The following is a 19,231-nucleotide window of genomic DNA, read 5'->3' as shown; positions in this document are numbered from 1 at the left end:
GGAACATGTCCCCTGGTCCGATCGCCTTCTAGGCTCTTTCTGCCTTCCCATTTTCATGTCTCATCTTGGCACTCCACCCCGACCCACAAACTCTATCACCTACCGCAAAAAAATCACGAGTGAACTGAACTAAAGACGGGGATTAGGGGGAAGCAGGGGGAAATGGGTAGGGCTCAGGCATGCCCAGTGGGGCCCGGGCACTGCATGTGCTCAGAGAAAAAAAAAAAATCTCTCTGAGCTATTGGAGAGCTTATCCGCAAATTGGGAGCTGTTGGGACAACACCCATATGTGGCTGACTCATCCTGCTTGTCCTAGGAGAATGTTCTGGACCCAATTTCTCAACCCACTCCCCCCTTTTCCTAAACATACCGAACCAGATTCCAACTGACATAATTGGGTAACCCTTTCCAGGTCTATCTACCGTGCTCTTGCCCCTTTGTCTACTAAACCTATCTCCCACTCCCGCAAGGCTCCCTGGTATCTTCCATACCACAGGGAATTAAAGCAGAAATGTCGAGCCCTGGAACGTAAATGGAAAAAAATCGAAATCCCCTTCAGACAGACAATCCTGGAGAGACAACATCAAGTTGGAGGCTCAGGGGTGATATGATAGAGACCTTCAAAATCATGAGGGGCATAGAGAGGGTGGATAGGGACAGATTCTTCAGGCTGAAGGGGACAACAGGTACGAGGGGGCATTCGGAGAAACTGAAGGGAGATAGGTTCAAAACGAATGCAAGAAAGTTTTTTCTTCACCCAAAGGGTCGTGGACACTTGGAATGCGCTACCGGAGGAAATGATCAGGCAGAGTACGGTACAAGGATTCAAACAGAGACTGGACGGATTCCTGAAGGATAAAGGGATCATGGGATATTGAGAAAGCTAACCAGAAAATAAGTATAGAAACCCAGGTCGTGCATGTGCAAGACCGGAGGGCTAGGAAGAGAAACCAAGGCGGCATGGGGGCCCCTTCTGGTGATTTAGACAGGTCGTGACCTGTTTGGGCCGTCGCGGGAGCGGACTGCTGGGCAGGATGGACCTATGGTCTGACCCGGCGGAGGCACTGCTTATGTTCTTATGTTCTTATAACACAGTACTAAAAAAAGCAAGGAAGAATTTCTATGGAGATAAAATCACCAGATCAAAAAGCCAAAATAGTACATTGTTCAACATCTGGCGCAACCTAACCTCAAAAAACGACTCCACCTTTCCCCTTTCCCCCCCCCATCCGCAAACGACCTAGCTACATTTTTCAACGAAAAGATTACTACCTTACGGAGTTCTTTCCCCCCAGCAGTCTCTTACAATTCTCTGCCTCCCAACGACTCCAACCCTATCCCTGCTGATAGATCCTGGACTGCCTTTGAACTCGTATCTGAATCCCAGATCGCTAAACCCTGTCTCAAATTGAAATCCTGCAATTGCATCCTGGATCCTTTCCCTTCCTACCTTTACGAAAACATTCCCGCGCAGGCCTTCTCCTCCCTTACCAGGCTTATAAATTCTGCTTTACTATCGGGCCTGTTCTCCACAGAAATGGGACACATTGCCTTGTCCCCTCGTCTGAAAAAAGCCGATCTCGACCCTTCCTTACCAACGAACTACCGCCCCATAGCAAATATCCCTCTCCTAACTAAACTGCTAGAGGCCATAGTCGCCACCCAGCTCTCTTCTTACCTAGAGAGATTCTCCATCCTCCATCCCTTCAGACCCAGCTTCAGCACTGAATCCCTCCTAGTTTCCTTAATTTCTAAGGTGCAACAACTACATTCTCGTAACAAATTTGCTGTCCTATTACAATTCGATCTCTCTGCAACTTTCGATGTTGTCCACCACGACATCCTACTTTATCAACTTTCCGAGATAGGAATTGATTCCACCGTCCTAAAGTGGTTCTCAAACTTCCTTCGCTCTCGCTCCTACACTGTCAACACAAATGGTACTATGTCCGTTCCTTGAACACCATCTTGCGGTGTCTCTCAGGGATCACCCCTATCCTCTTTAACATCTACATGTCCTCCCTGAAGCTCCTCCAACTTTCCCCCCTTGAAACAATCTACACATATGCGAATGACATCCTTGTCCTCCTTGAAACAGACCAGAACCTCACCAACCTCCACGAGAACATTACAGCTTGCATAATGAGACTCCATTCCTGGTCCTTTTCGGTACAGATGAAATTGAATGAATCAGAAACAAAATTACTCTGGCTCAGCCCAAAATTAGAACACCCGCCCACCCTCTTCACACTACCCTCAGGCGCTGCACTGCAGCTTGAGTTCTCAAGCAAGGTCCTTGGCATCATTATCGATTCTTCTCTCTCCCTCAATGACCACCTCAACTCCTTGGCTAAATCATGCTTTTTCAGCCTCCACATGCTGAGGAAAGTAAGATCCTATTTTTGCCAACAACATTTTGCCGTCCTTGTCCAATCCATCCTCTCCAAATTAGACTACTGCAATGCCATCTACTTAAGCCTATCAAAAAAAAGTCTTCAAAGACTCCAGCTAATCCAGAATACTGCAGCCAAGTTGATCTTTGCAAAACGTAAGTCTGATCATGTCTCTCCACTCTTAGCCAAACTTCACTGGCTCCCAGTGATTTCCAGAATCCATTTGAAATGCTCCTGCCTGGCTTTTAAGATCATTCACGGCATCCTTCCTCCCTTAATCCCACTATCTTATAACTCCTCGAGTCCTGACTCCACCAGACCCGCCCAAAGGTATAAATTATCCTTCCTCTCTCTACACGGTATTCGCTATGCAAGCAAACTGGGAAAATCCCTTCTCTTCAGAATCACAGGTCTTTGGAACGACCTTACTACCCCGCTGCGGAACCTGGGCTCCCTCCAATTATTCCGCAAGTAACTGAAAACCTGGCTTTTCACTTAAATGTAATTCTATCCCCCCTTACTCTTCTCTTCTATATATAAGTTCATGTAAACCTTTTTTTCCCTTCTCTTCCTATATTTTAGGTTTTGTGGGAATCGTTTTTTCTCACCGAGGCGTAAAGTCCCTGTTTTTGATGTTTATGTGATCACCTCACCCAGGTTTCTTTCTTGTCTATGATGCTGTTATCTGGGCAAATGCAGTCTGCTGCTTAGAAGCAGCACCTCAGCTACATCGGTGCCGGGGGGAAGGGGTAAAACGCGGACCTTACGGACCTCGCAGATCTAAACCCGCACGTCCTTAAAAATCTGAGCTCCGTGCCCCGTTTTATGTGTAATCAATTTTTATTTTCAAAGTAGAACCAGAATACAAAACAGACTAACCCAGCACCCTGCCACTTTTAGTCTCAGCCTAGGTCAGGGGTGTCAAAGTCCCTCCTCGAGGGCCGCAATCCAGTCGGGTTTTCAGGATTTCCCCAATGAATATGCATGAGATCTATTAGCATACAATGAAAGCAGTGCATGCAAATAGATCTCATGCATATTCATTGGGGAAATCCTGAAAACCCGACTGGATTGCGGCCCTCGAGGAGGGACTTTGACACCCCTGGCCTAGGTTATGGCTCTGACAGACCTCCATGACCCTAATGCTTCTCCCTCCCTATGCTGAGACTAAAAGTGGCAAAACTTTTGCCCTGAAGTCTGTGCCACTTTTAGTCTCAGCATAGGGAGGGAAACATATTAGGGTCCGTCAGAGCTAAATTCTCATAGAGGTCTGTCAGAGCCATAACCTAGGCTGAGACTAAAAGTGGCATGGATCTCAGATTTGTAAGGACATGCGGGTTTAGATCCGCGAGGTCTGTAGGGTCCGCAAGGTCCACGTTTTACCCCTTCCCGGAGCCGGGGAGCTCTGCAGCTACACCTACCCAGACTAGGGGAAACCTCCATCCTGACAGTTTCCAAGTTTATTAGGGATTTAATATCCGCTTATAAAAGACAATTCAGACTAAGATGATAGGATGTGAGATGACAAGATGGTGAGAGAAGTACAGAATAGCCAACAGAGGCAAATTCTGTCTGCTCTCCCGGACTCTGATACCTTCCTCTGTCTTTGTCCTTGCTGCAGTGCACTCTTCGTGTTCTTTAAGATCTTAACTCTTCCTCAGCCACTCAGGGTCTTCTTTCTTACCTGGCTGTTCTCAGGTGCGTATCTGGATTTCGGGTCCTCGGTCCTGTAGGGATCTTCTGCCTCTCCCTCCTTCGCTATCCCTCGCTGTCCTCAGACTAGTCTGATCTCTGCTGCCTATGTCCCTCCCCCCCCCCCCCTCCATCCACCGTCTCCCACAGGGTACACTGTGCCAGGACCTGTTGTTGGTTAGTTAATGTTTTCTGCTCTCCTTTGCAGCGAGATGTGCTTGAGGCGTTACCTAAAGAGCGGCTCTGGGATTTCATCTCTCACCTGCCAAAGGCACAACTTCCAGAAGGAGAGACAGAGAGCTCGCAAAGAAAGGCCTGAATGTGAGAGATCTTGAGATTCAGTGATATTAGCAGAGACTGGGGAGGCCCCACTGACTGGTCTCCTCACCTCACAGGCCGAGGGAGTCTTTCTAGCCAGGGCAGCCTACGAGTGTTTTAATTAGGCAATATCATTCTGTGGTAATGCCAAAGAGCTGATGCCACATCTGGCTGTTGGTGTCACCACAGTGTGACAGCCTCAATAAGGCATACAAGCCATGCTGGATGTCAGTATCTGCAGCTCAGACTACCAAGTGCCACCAGCCCTTCCGTCTTCACATCCATAGGCAATCACCAAGGGGTGGATGACTTGTACAAGTACTGGCTCCAGGTGGGGTGGTAGCATTTTCTAGAAAATAACAGATCAGCTGAAGGCACCCCACACAGAAACCTTTAACCCTTGGGGGTCTTAGTAGAGAATGACACGGTGACAAAATTCATCACCGTTCCCGTCCCCGCGGATAACCGCAGTAAACCATCTTCATGTCATTCTTTAAGGAGAGAGGGAAGAATCAGAGTATGAATGGCCTCAACCACTGACCCGCAAGCTTTGCTTTGAAGAATGCTGGTGTAGAAGGACCGAGGTTGAAACAGACACTACAGAATGACAGTCTCTGGTATCCAGAGCAGATATTGTGATGTCATAATGCCTCATTCCACCAATGCCTAAGAGCCAATCACATCAGTGATGTCACAATGGCTTCATTATCCTTGGCTCACATAAGAATCAGAGTATGAATGGCCACAACCACTGACCTGTAGAAAAAATGGAGAGCTGTGGAAAAATCCGACCGATGGGAACGGGCGGAAACTAAAGACTGGGGATTAGGGGGAAGCAGGGGGAAATGGGTAGGGCTTGGGCATGCCCAGTGGGGCCCGGACACTGCACGTGCTCAGAGAAAAAAAAAAATCTCTCTGAGCTATTGGAGAGCTTATCCGCAGATTGGGAGCTGTTGGGACAACACCCATATGTGGCTGACTCATCCTGCTTGTCCTAGGAGAACACCAGATAAGGCAGTGCAGGGGATGCAAACTTCAGTTGTGCAAAGTCTGGAACGAGGACGTACCTAGGTCATACCTTATTACTAAAAACTCCATTGGTTACCAGTCGAGGCCAGAGTCAGATGAAAAAGTTTGCTTGTATATGCTACAAAGTCTGACATGGTTTAATACCTAATTATCTTGTGGATCATTTTTTATTCATTAATTCACAACGCCCAAAACCTAATTGCAATTTGTTTGCTTTTCCGTCGGGAAAGGGTCAGAGCTATTTTCAACGACGCCTGTCTTTTCAGGCAGCTTCTTGTGATAAAGAGTTTGTAAGTCTGTTACTTAGCTCCGTCTCTTACCAGCAGTTCAGGAAATGATTGAAAATCTACTTATTTAAGAATTTTGGTGTGATTTCTAGGCCATTTGTTTTTATTGTCACTGTTTCAATTTTCTTTTGTAAGCCTCATAGAACTCCAAAGGTACTGCGGTATGTAAATACGTTTTTATGTTATGTACGCCGCTTAGAAACTGTTTAGGTGGTACAGTATAATAAATTTTTAAATAAACTTGGATAACTTACCTTGAGCTATCACTGAAAAAGTATGAGCAAAAAAAAAAAAAAAATCTAATATAATAAAACGCTAGGCCGCGCATGCGGACTTCCTATGTGTGCGCCGGTTTTCCGTGAGCTGTAGCGACACATAGGAAGTGCGCTTGCGCGGCTTACGCTCTGTCCTGCTCCCTGTTGAAAGACATGCATACCTGTACCCCGGCCGCGGCCGAAGTTCGCCGCTAGCCAGGCGATCGCAGCCCCAGCGCAGTGCTTCTGCGGCCCCGACAGCGACCGGCCGCTCATTGGCAGCCCCGAAATTTCACAGAGTCACATTTTCAGCCCTCCTGCCTCTGCCCAGAATAGCCAAGATGTGCAGCCAGCGGGAGCGGTGCTGCGATTGGTCCCTGCCGCCTCTGGCTTCCAAACCCCTCCTCCGGGCGGGTGGAGCGAAGAAGGATGCGGGGCGCGAGCGGTCTCTCTCACCATCGGCGCGCGAGCTGCTGTTGAACGCAGCATGGGAACCCGGCCTCTCGAAGCCCTTTCGAATCGGGCCCGCAAGCTGGAACAGGTTTCCTGTGTCAGGCCGGCTGAACGGACACATCAGAGGGGGTGGGGCAGGCAGTGTACTAGAAGACCGTCAGCGTTTGAGGGGCCCGCCTTTATTTTTTCTTTTTCAGGTGAGCAGCAGCACACTTGGGAGATGTTGAAAAAGGGGTTGACTTAGGGTTTCCACATTTGTGAAGACAAAAAAAAGGGACACGACCCTGCCCCTAGCCTCCCACACACTGAGCCATATGCAGGGAGAAGGACTACTACTAGACAGGGGGAGCAGAGAAGGGGTGCTGGTGGACAGGGGGGAGAGACAGAAAGAAAGACAGACAGTGGGCAGGAAGAGAGACAGAAAGAAAGACAGACAGACAGACAGAAAGAAATGCCTAAGTCTACACATGTATTCTAGCACCCATTAATGTAACGGGCTAAAACTCTAGTATATATATATATAGACACTGATACTGGTGGTACTGGGGCAGGGACGGCAGGGAATGGAATCTGGATTTATACGCTGTTTTCTGCCCTCTTCTGATCATATAAGACAAGGCGGCCCTTCTGCACGTGACAGTGACAGAGATTAAATATTTGTTTGGCTCCTCTCTCTTCTCCGTGAATGCTCGTCTGTTCTCTGCTGCGAGCACAGCACTTGCTCTGTCCCTTGGAAGAGAAGGAGGATGAATGGGACACGAGGCCGCCATGATGTATCCAAAGGGAAACCAACGCTGAGGGGGAGATGCACAGAACTCCAGCGCCAGAAAACACCGGGTGAAGCATCAAAGGGGCTCATAATCAAAACAAAAAAAACATCTAAAAAGCGGCTGCCGCGATCAGCTCAGCGGCCCCAGCAACCTGCCTACCCCTTACCGCAACAATTGGGGCAGGAGAGATGGCATCTCTCCTGCCGCGATCCATCCCCCCAGCAATGATCGGGGCAGGAGGGAGCCCAAGCCCTCCTGCCCTGGCGAAACCCACCCCCCGACACCCACTAAAATACGGGCAGGAGGGATCCCAGGCCCTCCTGCCCGCGACGTACCCCCCCCCCCCCGTTCGTCCCCCTGAACTCTCGCTTGCCCCCCCCCCGAAACCCCGAGACCCCCCACCTGCCGATCCCCACCCTGACACCCCCCTACCTTAACAATGTTGGTTAGAAGGACGGGTCCCAAGCCCGTCTGTCTGGCAGGCCCGCCATCCTCAGAATGGTGCACCTTAGGGCCTGATTGGCCCAGTCGCCTCAAGCCCTGGCCAACGTTGTTAAGGTATGGGGGGGTGTCAGGGGTGGGGGGATCGGCAGGTGGGGGGGTCTCGGGCTTCAGGGGGGCCGAGCAGGGGTTCAGGGGGTGATGAGGGGAGTGTGTCGCGGGCAGGAGGGCCTGGGAACCCTCCTGCCCGTATCTTAGTGGGTGTTGGGGGGGCTTTTGCAGTTTCACCAGGGCAGCAGGGCTTGGGCTCCCTCCTGCCCGATCCGATCAGGGGTGGGGGGTGGATCGCGGCAGGGGAGATGAGCCCTCTCTCCTGCTGCGATCTTTGCTGGGGGGTGGGGGGGAGGGTACTTTTTGACAGATACCGGTTACAGAATCCAGCTTTTAGGCGAAGGACTGGCTCCTCCTTCGCCTAAAAGGTCTGGTTTTGGGCTTTTTTTGGGGTTCTTTATTCTGTTGTAAGTGTAGACGTAGTGGTGGTCTGGGCATTTAAACAGCTGAACATAGAGGCAGGCCATTATTTTTTTTTTAAACTCCTTTTGGACATTTTTTTTGAGAATGGACATTTTTCCTGCTTCTACTTTCAGCGTTTAGGGCCTTGGGCCAAAAGGGGACTTAGATGGTTTTTTTTTTAATTATGCCCCTCAGGCAATCTACAAATTATATGCATACTGTTGGTTTAAAAATAACATTTGGACAAGTTCCTGGAGGAAAAGTCCATAGTCTGCTCTTGAGACAGACGTGAGAGAAGCCACTGCTTGCCCTGGATTGGTTTCAGGCAACGAGAAACCCAAAAGAAAGAATATCAAGATAGCTAACAAGTGGAAGAACACTTTCTGCAAAATATTTTGCCACTGGGGAGGCTCATATTCGAAAATTCAGAACACCAAAACAATAAATTTGTGTAGATTTGTGTGAAGTCCTCAGTATTCGCTACTCTCAAACCAGGAAAACCTGTAATAGGAGTTGGAAGCTGTAGTCACCCAATGGGGTAATCAAGCGTGAAACAAGTGTAAAGTGACCAATGAATATAGGGTCAAAAATAATTTAGAATAGATTGTTGTATTTTTATACTACTCCACGAGACACTACCAGTGTGTAATAATGTGATTCAAAGTTCAGTATGGGACTGAGATAAGTTCTTACTTTTGTCATCTTTGAAGAAATTTTTGAAGTTTTTTGGTCAAGTCTTTACTCAGTGCAGTGAGGTGGATGTTAGGGGAGCTTATACAAGGAGTCGATCTCCCGTAGTGAACCGACATGGGTGAATTCAACTATCCGGGCATAGACTGGAGCCTAGGCAACTCCGGCCAGTCGAAATGAAACTTTGCAAGCTGGGTTTGCATTGGGCAAGAGGCTCTGATTCAGGTGGCAGGGCCACGGCGAAGGTGTGAAGAACCCAGGACAACTTTTCAGCCTTCCAGGCTCTTCACCACCCGCCTCATATTTTGATAATAAACTTCAATTGTGGCTGCCTCACCACCCCCACCGCACCTAAAACAATCCTGTAAACTGATCATACATTATAACGAGGAAAGTTTCCAGTGGATGGATAATAATAATAATTATTATTTTATATTTGTATACGGCCATACCCAGGGAGTTCTAGGCGGTTCACAGCAGTTTGATGAAGTACAAACAATGCAATTGAAATTGACGAAAAAAAAAAAAAAAAATGCAGCTACCCTTCTGGGGGTGAGGTTAGGGGGGGAAATGTAAAGAAAGTGTAGTTACTTACCTGTAATGTAGGTTCTCTGTGGACAGCAGGATAAGTTTCCGACCAATGGGAGCTGACGGGGACATCACCCGATTTGTGACTGACTCCTCCTAGGAGAACTAGCTAAAACCTGGTCAAAGGATGAGACATTAATTAGAATGTGATAGCCAAGATGTAATAAAAATAATATTGGACAGTAAGCTCTATGGGGGAGGAACTTATACCTGAGAAATGTTATGGTTGTAGTTACTTTTATTTGATCTTCCACTTTAGTTAACTCAAAGCAGTTCACAATCCAAAATTAAAAATTATTCCAATATGATAAAATTCTACAAAATTAAAATGTAAAGAAAGTGTAGTTACTTACCTGTAATGTAGGTTCTCTGTGGACAGCAGGATAAGTTTCCGACCAATGGGAGCTGACGGGGACATCACCCGATTTGTGACTGACTCATCCTAGGAGAACTAGCTAAAACCTGGTCAAAGGATGAGACATTAATTAGAATGTGATAGCCAAGATGTAATAAAAATAATATTGGACAGTAAGCTCTATGGGGGAGGGACTTATACCTGAGAAATGTTATGGTTGTAGTTACTTTTATTTGATCTTCCACTTTAGTTAACTCAAAGCAGTTCACAATCCAAAATTAAAAATTATTCCAATATGATAAAATTCTACAAAATTGGAATGAGGAGTTGGGAATTCAGATTTATCTTCTTGATTTTACTCAATCTATTAATAGACTACCAAAGATTATAAAAGGGTATGTTTGAAGAGAATGTACTTATAGAATTTTGCATAGGGCTTATTTTTCCCAAATTCAAGCTTTTCATGCGAGTTTAATAGATACCCCAATTTGTATTAAATGTAATAAAGATCCTGGCACATTATCTCATGCTTTTTGGTCGTGTCCTTTGATCAACTCATTTTGGTCTGCCATCCTATTATTTTTGGGTTCTTTATGAGGTAATTCGATAGTGGGTTGTCCTAGGGGAATAGTTTTTGGTAAAGCATCAGCTTGTGGGGTTTTTGGCCAACTAAAATGTCTTTTATTTCAGAAAGCCTGTATGATTGGGCATAAATGTATTATGCAATTTGGGTTGCAGAAAGAATCTCCAAGTTTTTGGCATTGGAGGAATCAATTACATGGCTTATTTTTATTTGAGAGTTGGGAGGTTCGAGGTTCGCCTAAAAAAACTCATCTTTTTATGGAGGTTTGGGATCCTTATATTCAGAATCTTTCACCAAAGTTTGGTTATCAATGATTTATTATGAAAATTAGGTTTAATAATTACATTCCAGTTATTTATTTTAATTCTTTATTTTTGTCAACTTTCATCCAGGGGGAGGGATTTCATTTAGGGGAAGATAGTGGATAGGGGATGGAATTAAGGGGGGTGTAGATAAGATTGAATTAATTCATATGGAAATTAAATTTGAAAGAATGATTTAAATTTGTATGAAATTTATTGTAATTCTTGTTGTATTGAATGTATTTTTGTATTATCCTGATTATTTGATTCTTTCAATAAAAATTGTTATACATAAAAATAATTTGAAAACAAACACTATTGGCTTCTTTTATCAAAGCCGCGCTAGCGGGGTTAATGCGCGCGACTAAAAACTACCATCTGCTCAAGGGAGGCGTCTGCAGCTAGCGCGGCCGGCGGACTAGCGCGCGGTATTACGGGCGTTAAACCGCTAAAGCGGCTTGATGAAAGTAGTCCCGTGTAAATCAAGAGAAAAGCTTGAGAAAGAGAAGATTAGAATAAACTTCCAGGCTGGTTGTGGCAGTGTAGGCCTAAGCGTAGCTCCGAGAAAAAAGTCAACAGCACACCTGCACCTCTAGCGCTTCGCTGCCGCGAGCAACAACTTTAACTGCGTCGGCTCTCCCGCTGACGTCACTTCCGGGTGCCGCGCAGGTCAGTGGGAGATGACGGGGTCGCGAGGAGCAACTAGTGATACGGGGGAAGGGAAGGAGGAGCCCACATGCGGCAGGGGGGAGTGGGGAAGGAGGGGGGCAGAGGAGGAGCGCCACCTCTCACCCTCGCTACACCAGCGAAAGCAGTATAGAAATAAATTAAACAAACCCCAAAGGAAATAAGGTGAAACCTTTTTCCATTGGGCTAAATCGATTAATTTGACGATGGGCTTTCAAAGGTAACCCTTCTTCTTCAGATCTGATCAAATGCATCGCGTTAGTCCAATTAAAAAGTTATGAGCAAAGACTGAAACGGTTAGGGCTCTTCAGCATGGAAAAGAGACGGCTGAGGGGAGATAGGATTGAAGTCTACAAAATTCTGAGTGGAGTAGAATGGGTACAAGTGGATCGATCTGTCACTCCATCAAAAATGACCAAAACTAGGGGACACTCGATGGAAATACTTCTAAAACCAATAGGAGGAAATATTTTTTCACTCAGAGAATAGTTAAGTTCTGGAAGAGGTTGCGGTAAGAGCAGTTAATGGAGCTGGTTTTAAGAAAGGTTTGGACATGTTCCTGGAAGAAAAGTCCATACAGTAGTCTGTTATTGAGAAAGACACGGGGGAAGCCACTGCATGGAATATTGCTACTCCTTGGGTTTTGGCCAGGTACTAGTGACCTGGATTGGCCACCGTGAGAACGGGTTACTGGGCTTGATGGACCATTGGTCTGACCCAGTGAAGCTATTCTTATGTTCTTAGTTAAGCTCTGGAACGCGTTGCCAGAGGTTGTGGTAAGAGCGGATAGCGTAGCTGGTTTTAAGAAAGGTTTGGACAAGTTCCTGGAGGAAAAGTCCATAGTCTATTAAGACATGGGGGAAGCCACTGCTTGCCCTGGATCGGTAGCATGGGATGTTGCTACTCCTTGGGTTTTGGCCAGGAACTAGGGAGAATGGGCTACTGGGCTTAATGGACCTTTGGGCTAACCCAGTAAGGCTAGTCTTATCTTCTTATTACCTTGGAAAGAGGGCTAAGAGGCCAGCACACCATTTCAATGGAAGCGAAACCCAGATGTCTCAATCTGTCCTCTCTTTTGGTAACCCTATAGGCTGGGAGGGGGGAAGATCTTGGGCCTGCAGAAGAGGGAGGGTGGCTGGGTCAGGGCGGGGGGGCTCTCCATGTGCCCAGAATCTCTCGGCTGCTTCCCTCCCCTACATTGTAGACTTCAAATCAGAAACAGCCTTGGCAATAATTATTATTTTGATTGATGCCATTAGAAATGCTTTTGCACCTTGTACGTGCTCTGCAGTTTCCTTTTGGGGTTTTTGACTTGCAACACCGAGTGCAGCGCCGCGTACAGCAGCAGCGGGCTCCCCTCAGCCCGGGTGGGCGGGGCGCCGGGCGGGGTCTAGAGAGAGAGGGCGGGGCCTCCGCAGCAGGCGAGGAAGCGGCGCTGGGCGTGTCCGGGGCGGAGCTGGGGGCGGAGCGCTGGGAGAGCAGGAAGCACGGGGCAGACGCGGGGGTGGCGGCTCCAGCATCCACCCGGGAGCCCGGCACGGACGGACGGAGGCAGGCGGAGGGCATGGCCGCCGCGGGCACCGAGCGCAGGGCCTTCGCGCACAAAATCAACAGGTAGGAGCCGCTCTTGGCCACTCCCGGGGCAAAATCCCCCTCCCCACCCAGGAGCAAATGCACCAGGAAGATCAGGAAACTCCTTACCCCCAGCCACCATCCCAGAGCCAATATACCATTCAAGGGGGGAAGATCAACTCCTGCCCCCCCCCAAACATTCTCTGCTCCTCCTGGGGCAAAAGATCTCCCTCCCCACCCCCATTGGGAGGAAGATCACCTCCTGCCCCCCAACCATTCTCTGCTCCTCCTGGGGCAAAAGATATCCCTCCCCACCCCCATTGAGAGGAAGATCACCTCCTGCCTCCCCCCCCAAACATTCTCTGCTCCTCCTGGGGCAAAAGATCCCCCTCCCCACCCCCATTGGGAGGAAGATCACCTCCTGTCTCCCCCCCCAAACATTCTCTGCTCCTCCTGGGGCAAAGGATCCCCCTCCCCACCCCCATTGGGAGGAAGATCACCTCCTCCCCCCCAAATGTTCTCTGCTCCTCCTGGGGCAAAAGATCCCCCTCCCCACCCCCATTGGGAGGAAGATCACCTCCTCCCCCCCCCCAAATGTTCTCTGCTCCTCCTGGGGCAATAGATCCCCCTCCCCACTCCCATTGGGAGGAAAATCACCTCCTCCCCCCCCAAACGTTCTCTGCTCCTCCTGGGGCAAAAGATCCCCCTCCCCACCCCCATTGGGAGGAAGATCACCTCCTCCCCCCCCCCAAACGTTCTCTGCTCCTCCTGGGGCAATAGATCCCCCTCCCCACCCCCATTGGGAGGAAGATCACCTCCTGCCCCCCAACCATTCTCTGCTCCTCCTGGGGCAAAAGATCCCCCTCCCCACCCCCATTGGGAGGAAGATCACCTCCTGCCCCCCAACCATTCTCTGCTCCTCCTGGGGCAAAAGATCTACCTCCCCACCCCCATTGGGAGGAAGATCACCTCCTGCCCCCCAACCATTCTCTGCTCCTCCTGGGGCAAAAGATCTACCTCCCCACCCCCATTGGGAGGAAGATCACCTCCTGCCCGGAGCTGGTGCCCAGCACTCCTGCTCTTGCAGTCTGATGCCCATCATCTCTGAACCTCCCCCGGCCCCCTAAAGCAGGGGCTCCTGAAAGTGAAGGTCTGCTTCCCGGCTTATTTGTGTTGGGAGAGGAGAGGGAAGCTGTGCCTCCCGCCTTTGTTTCGTGGAGGGCTCAGATCCTTTTTTTTCTCTCTCTCTCTGCCAGATTCCTGCTTCCTTTTTGGAGTTTACACGCCCAGATCCCCCTGGTGTGTACAGTTTGCCTTTATGCTGGATATAAGCAGCACTTACACCCTCCCCCCTCCCCTTGGCTGGCATGGGCTAGTTATAGGGGCAGAGGTGGCAGGTGGCAATGAATTATGCAGGAATGGCAGGTGGGGGCTGCTCGCTCTCCTCTTTCTGTGGCAGCTGCCCAGGTGGTGTCAGCAGGCATAAGCCTTTTCCTTCCTTCCTGGATTTCTCCTTAAACCATTCATTACGTAGCCTGTGGAGGAAATCCAGCTATTGTGTGCCTTCCCCCACCCCCACCTTTCCTTCCTCTCCCGTCCTGCTGATTTCTCGCTTCACCCTCGATACAGGCCGTGCAAATGTGAGCGGCGGGGCCTGGATTGCACTGCATCGGGTCTGTGGCATCTGGTGAAGCCGGTGTAGAAGAGGCCGTGCCCTCCTCGCACCTGTGCAACATGGAACCAGACAAGAATATCCAGTTTTTGGTTTCCGCATCCGCACGCTGGTGCCCGCCTTCCTTGAACGTGCCCTGCTAACCTGTACAGAAAGTGAAAGGATTCCCCCCTGACTACCTTTGTGTGAGGTCATCGCCCTGCCTTTGCTCCGTGGCGACCGGCGGGACCCGAAATGTATAGCCAAAGCAGGCAAGAGCGAGTGCCGAGATCAACAGGTGCCGAGCTAAGAGAGGGTCCTCCACACCTGCAGAGACACACCCACGTACCGTACACAGTTGGTCCCCAGCACAGATCTGCCCCTCCTTTTCCCTTGGGGCATCCCTCTAAAGCGCTGGAGTGGCGCATACTTTAAATGTGGCGGGGCTCAGCTTTCCAAGGCTGTATTTGGCTGAAACGCGTGCCAGCCCTGTGGCACGGTAGACAGTTAAGTGACAATCCAGTGATCCGAGTTCAGATCTCGGTGGAGCTTATTTTGTGATGTCTCTTTAAGAGCATAAGACTTGCCGCTGCTTCTGGGTCAGACCGGCGGTCCGTCGTGCCCAGCAGTCCGCTCACGCAGCGGCCCTCACTGAGACTAGCCCTACCTGCGTACGTTCTGGTTTAGCAGAGACTTGTCTACCTTTGTCTTGAATCCCTGGAGGGTGTTTTCCCCTATAACAGCCTACTAATGGTTATGTTATGTGCAATCTTATATTTATTGAATTCGATTTCTGTCCCTTTCTCCCCAAAGGGCTCAGAACGGGTTACAATTTTCCCCAGTTACAGTGGAAGATTTTTTTCATACAAGCTTTTATCCTAACGCGATACATTTGAGGATCTAGTACCGATATACATTTCTTTGTAATCCATCAGCCGTGGGCGGGAGCGTTCAGTGAAGAGGTAGGTGTTTCTTGCTTTCCTAAAGTTGAGGAGTCCTTCAAGGGATCTGACCTGTGAAGGCAGTCGATTTCAGTGGCTCGGTATGAAATGGGCGCAGGAACGTCGTCTGGCGGTTTGCAGTTGAAGGGGGGGGGGGGCGTTTTGAGGTGTGTTTCACCCTGGGAGCGAAGGGATCTGTTCGGCCCGTACGGAGGAAGCTTGGTCATCACCATGATGTGCAAGGGTTTGAACGCTAGCATCAGGCCCTTGACCCAATGTTTGGCTAGGGGCAGCCAGTCAGCTGACGACAGAGGCAAGGTCGCGGGCAAGGAGGGTTTTTGGGGGTCCGATTGCTGCGTTTTGTACACACTGGAGACGTATCCCACCGAATCCTCGCAAATCGGAGTTCAAGGCGGGTTAGAAGCAGCATATCGCTATATACCTAGAATCAGAGTTAATTTTAGGGAAGATAAGGCATCGAAATCCGAAGTAACCACTAACATTGTCCTTCTGTAGTGTACGAGGGCGTGCTGAAAAGTTCTCACCTCAACCAACCAACATCCTGAACTTTGAGCGTTATTTTGCCACCGTAGCTGGAAGGGGCGTTATCTTATTTGCGTACGTTTCAATGCGCAGAAACAAAAATTCTCTGCTTTGACGACGTTTCAGGTCATCGACTGAACCGTATCCGCGTCGTTCTCTTCTTGGCTGGCCTGCGAACGTTTCATTTATTCCAAAGTCTGAGTTTCTTTAAAGCCCCTGACAGGGGCTTCCTTGAAAAGCTATGTTTTCAGGCGTTTGCGGAGCGGTGCCTATATACAGTGGTTGCACGGATTTCGATGGGAAGCGAGTGCCAGACTTTTGCAATTTGGTAGTTAAATGATTTGCCATGTATTTTCTGTCTTTCAGAGTTGAGAATGACAGGATCAGGCGGTTACGATGATTAGGGGTTCAGGGAATCTGGAAATGCTGTTAAGGGCACTACCATATGGTGTTTTGAATGCTAGGTAACATTTAGCAAAACCTTGGTTTGCGAGCAGAATTTGTTCCAGAAGCATGCTTGTAATCCAAAGCGCTCATAGATCAAAGCGGAATTTCCTCATAGGAAATAATGGAAACTCAGACGATTTGTTCCACAGCCCAAATACTTGAATACAAAATACTATACGTCCTTGTATAGAAATATAGAACATGACGGCAGAAAAGGGCCACGGCCCATCTAGTCCGCCCACACTAATGGCCCACCCCCTAACTACCTCCATGAAGAGATCCCACATGCCAAATAGAAACATAGAACATGACGGCAGAAAAGGGCCACGGCCCATCCAGTCTGCCCACCCTAATGGCCCACCCCCTAACTACCTCCATGAAGAGATCCCACATGCCAAATAGAAACATAGAACATGACGGCAGAAAAGGGCCACGGCCCATCCAGTCTGCCCACCCTAATGGCCCACCCCCTAACTACCTCCATGAAGAGATCCCACATGCCAAATAGAAACATAGAACATGACGGCAGAAAAGGGCCACGGCCCATCCAGTCTGCCCACCCTAATGGCCCACCCCCTAACTACCTCCATGAAGGGATCCCACATGCCAAATAGAAACATAGAACATGACGGCAGAAAAGGGCCACGGCCCATCTAGTCTGCCCACCCTAATGGCCCACCCCCAACTACCTCCATGAACTGATCCCACATGCCAAATAGAAACATAGAACATGATGGCAGAAAAGGGCCACGGCCCATCCAGTCTATCCACCCTAATGGCCCACCCCCTAACTACCTCCATGAAGGGATCCCACATGCCAAATAGAAACATAGAACATGATGGCAGAAAAGGGCCACGGCCCATCTAGTCTGCCCACCCTAATGGCCCACCCCCTAACTACCTCCATGAAGGGATCCCACATGCCAAATAGAAACATAGAACATGACGGCAGAAAAGGGCCACGGCCCATCCAGTCTGTCCACCCTAATGGCCCACCCCCTAACTACCTCCATGAAGGGATCCCACATGCCAAATAGAAACATAGAACATGACGGCAGAAAAGGGCCACGGCCCATCTAGTCTGCCCACCCTAATGGCCCACCCCCTAACTACCTCCATGAAGGGATCCCACATGCCAAATAGAAACATAGAACATGACGGCAGAAAAGGGCCACGGCCCATCCAGTCTGTCCACCCTAATGGCCCACCCCCTAACTACCTCCATGAAGGGATCCCACATGCCAAATAGAAACATAGAACATGACGGCAGAAAAGGGCCACGGCCCATCTAGTCTGCCCACCCTAATGGCCCACCCCCTAACTACCTCCATGAAGGGATCCCACATGCCAAATAGAAACATAGAACATGACGGCAGAAAAGGGCCACGGCCCATCCAGTCTGTCCACCCTAATGGCCCACCCCCTAACTACCTCCATGAAGGGATCCCACATGCCAAATAGAAACATAGAACATGACGGCAGAAAAGGGCCACGGCCCATCCAGTCTGCCCACCCTAATGGCCCACCCCCTAACTACCTCCATGAAGAGATCCCACATGCCAATCCCATCTTTTCTTAAAATCTGGCACCCTGCTGGCCTCAATTACCTGTTGTGGAAGGTTATTCCAGCGATCAACCACCCTTTCGATGAAGAAATATTTTCTGGTGTCGCCATGATATTTCCCACCCCTGATTTTCAACGGATGCCCTCTTGTTGCCGTGGGTCCTTTGCAAGACCTCGTTCATTTAGAACAGTCACTATACTCCTGCAGCGTCAGAGAGAGAAGAACCATCGGCTCAGTTGTGATGTATGTATACTGTATGTACTCGTATTGCAAGACAAGTTAAAATTTAATCAAATGTTTTGCTTGTCTTGCAAACCAAGTTACTTGCAATCCAAGGTTTTACTGTATATAAATATGTATAAAAAGCAAAAAAAAACCACACCTTCCGAGAGAAATCTAATATATTGCCAAACTACAGAAAAGACACTGGATGCTTTGGAAGTACTATACCATCGGCTCAGTTGGATGACTTCTTGAAGGAGAAAAGTGGGCGCCGTAAACCTGAAGTCATAATGCCACTGTACAGAACCATGGTGAGACCTCATCTGGAGTACTGTGTGCAATTCTGGAGGCCACATTACCGTAAAGATGTACTTCGAGTTGAGTCGGTCCAGCGAATGGCCACTAGGATGGTCTCCGGACTAGGGTCTCTCATACGAGGAAAGACTGGGCAAGTTGCAGCTCTACTCTCTAGAGGAGCGCAGGGAGAGAGGTGACATGATTGAGACATTTAAGTACATCACAGGTCGTGTCGAGGTGGAAAACGACATATTCTTTCCTAAGGGACCTTCAGTCACAAGAGGGCACCCACTCAAACTCAGAGGAGGGAGATTTGGTGGTGACACCAGGAAGTATTTCTTTACAGAAAGGGTGGTGGATCACTGGAACAAACTACCGGTGCAGGTGATCAAGGCCACTAGCGTGCTCGACTTTAAGAATAAATGGAACATCCAGTGGGATCTCTACGTGGGTCGAGCAACACTCTGACTTAATGGGGTGGGACAGTAGAGTGGGCAGACTTGATGGGCTACAGCCCTTTTCTGCCGTCATCTTTCTATGTTCTATGTTTCTAATTCATGAGGATCCAGTGTATTCATCCTTCTCCGTTTCTTTACATGATTCAGGCATCTTCAAAGTGATGAGTAGAAAAGTTGTAA

General features: G+C 48.9%; 2 protein-coding genes across 13 annotated transcripts in view; one reads left to right on the top strand and one right to left on the bottom strand.

Annotated features, from left to right (window-relative positions):
- The window catches only part of TSPAN16 (tetraspanin 16), a 30,906-nt gene extending 16,035 nt beyond the window's left edge, over positions 1-14,871 (bottom strand). Inside the window, exons 1-3 of one of the 5 annotated variants that reach the window (XM_033923565.1) lie at positions 14,779-14,871; positions 9,782-9,890; positions 9,436-9,544 (exon numbers count right to left, since the gene is read on the bottom strand). The gene's annotated coding sequence lies outside the window, so the exon portion shown is untranslated. Of the gene's footprint in view, positions 1-8,843; positions 8,958-9,435; positions 9,545-9,781; positions 9,891-14,506; positions 14,623-14,778 lie in introns of those variants that run through there. The other 4 variants (XM_033923563.1, XM_033923564.1, XM_033923566.1 and 1 more) reach the window with 4 other exon arrangements.
- DOCK6 (dedicator of cytokinesis 6) overlaps positions 12,821-19,231 on the top strand; it is a 102,034-nt gene continuing 95,623 nt past the window's right edge. For all 8 annotated transcript variants that reach the window (XM_033923553.1, XM_033923554.1, XM_033923559.1 and 5 more), the window contains exon 1: positions 12,821-12,969. In XM_033923553.1, the coding sequence (XP_033779444.1) occupies positions 12,920-12,969 (50 nt within the window). In that variant the 5' untranslated portion in view covers positions 12,821-12,919. The remainder of the gene's footprint in view (positions 12,970-19,231) is intronic.

Source organism: Geotrypetes seraphini, chromosome 16, assembly GCF_902459505.1.
Source record: "Geotrypetes seraphini chromosome 16, aGeoSer1.1, whole genome shotgun sequence".
In the NCBI taxonomy this organism is placed as follows: Eukaryota; Metazoa; Chordata; class Amphibia; order Gymnophiona; family Dermophiidae; genus Geotrypetes; species Geotrypetes seraphini.
The sequence above is the reverse complement of the archived record's forward strand: the minus strand, read 5'-3'. Positions and strand labels throughout refer to the sequence as shown.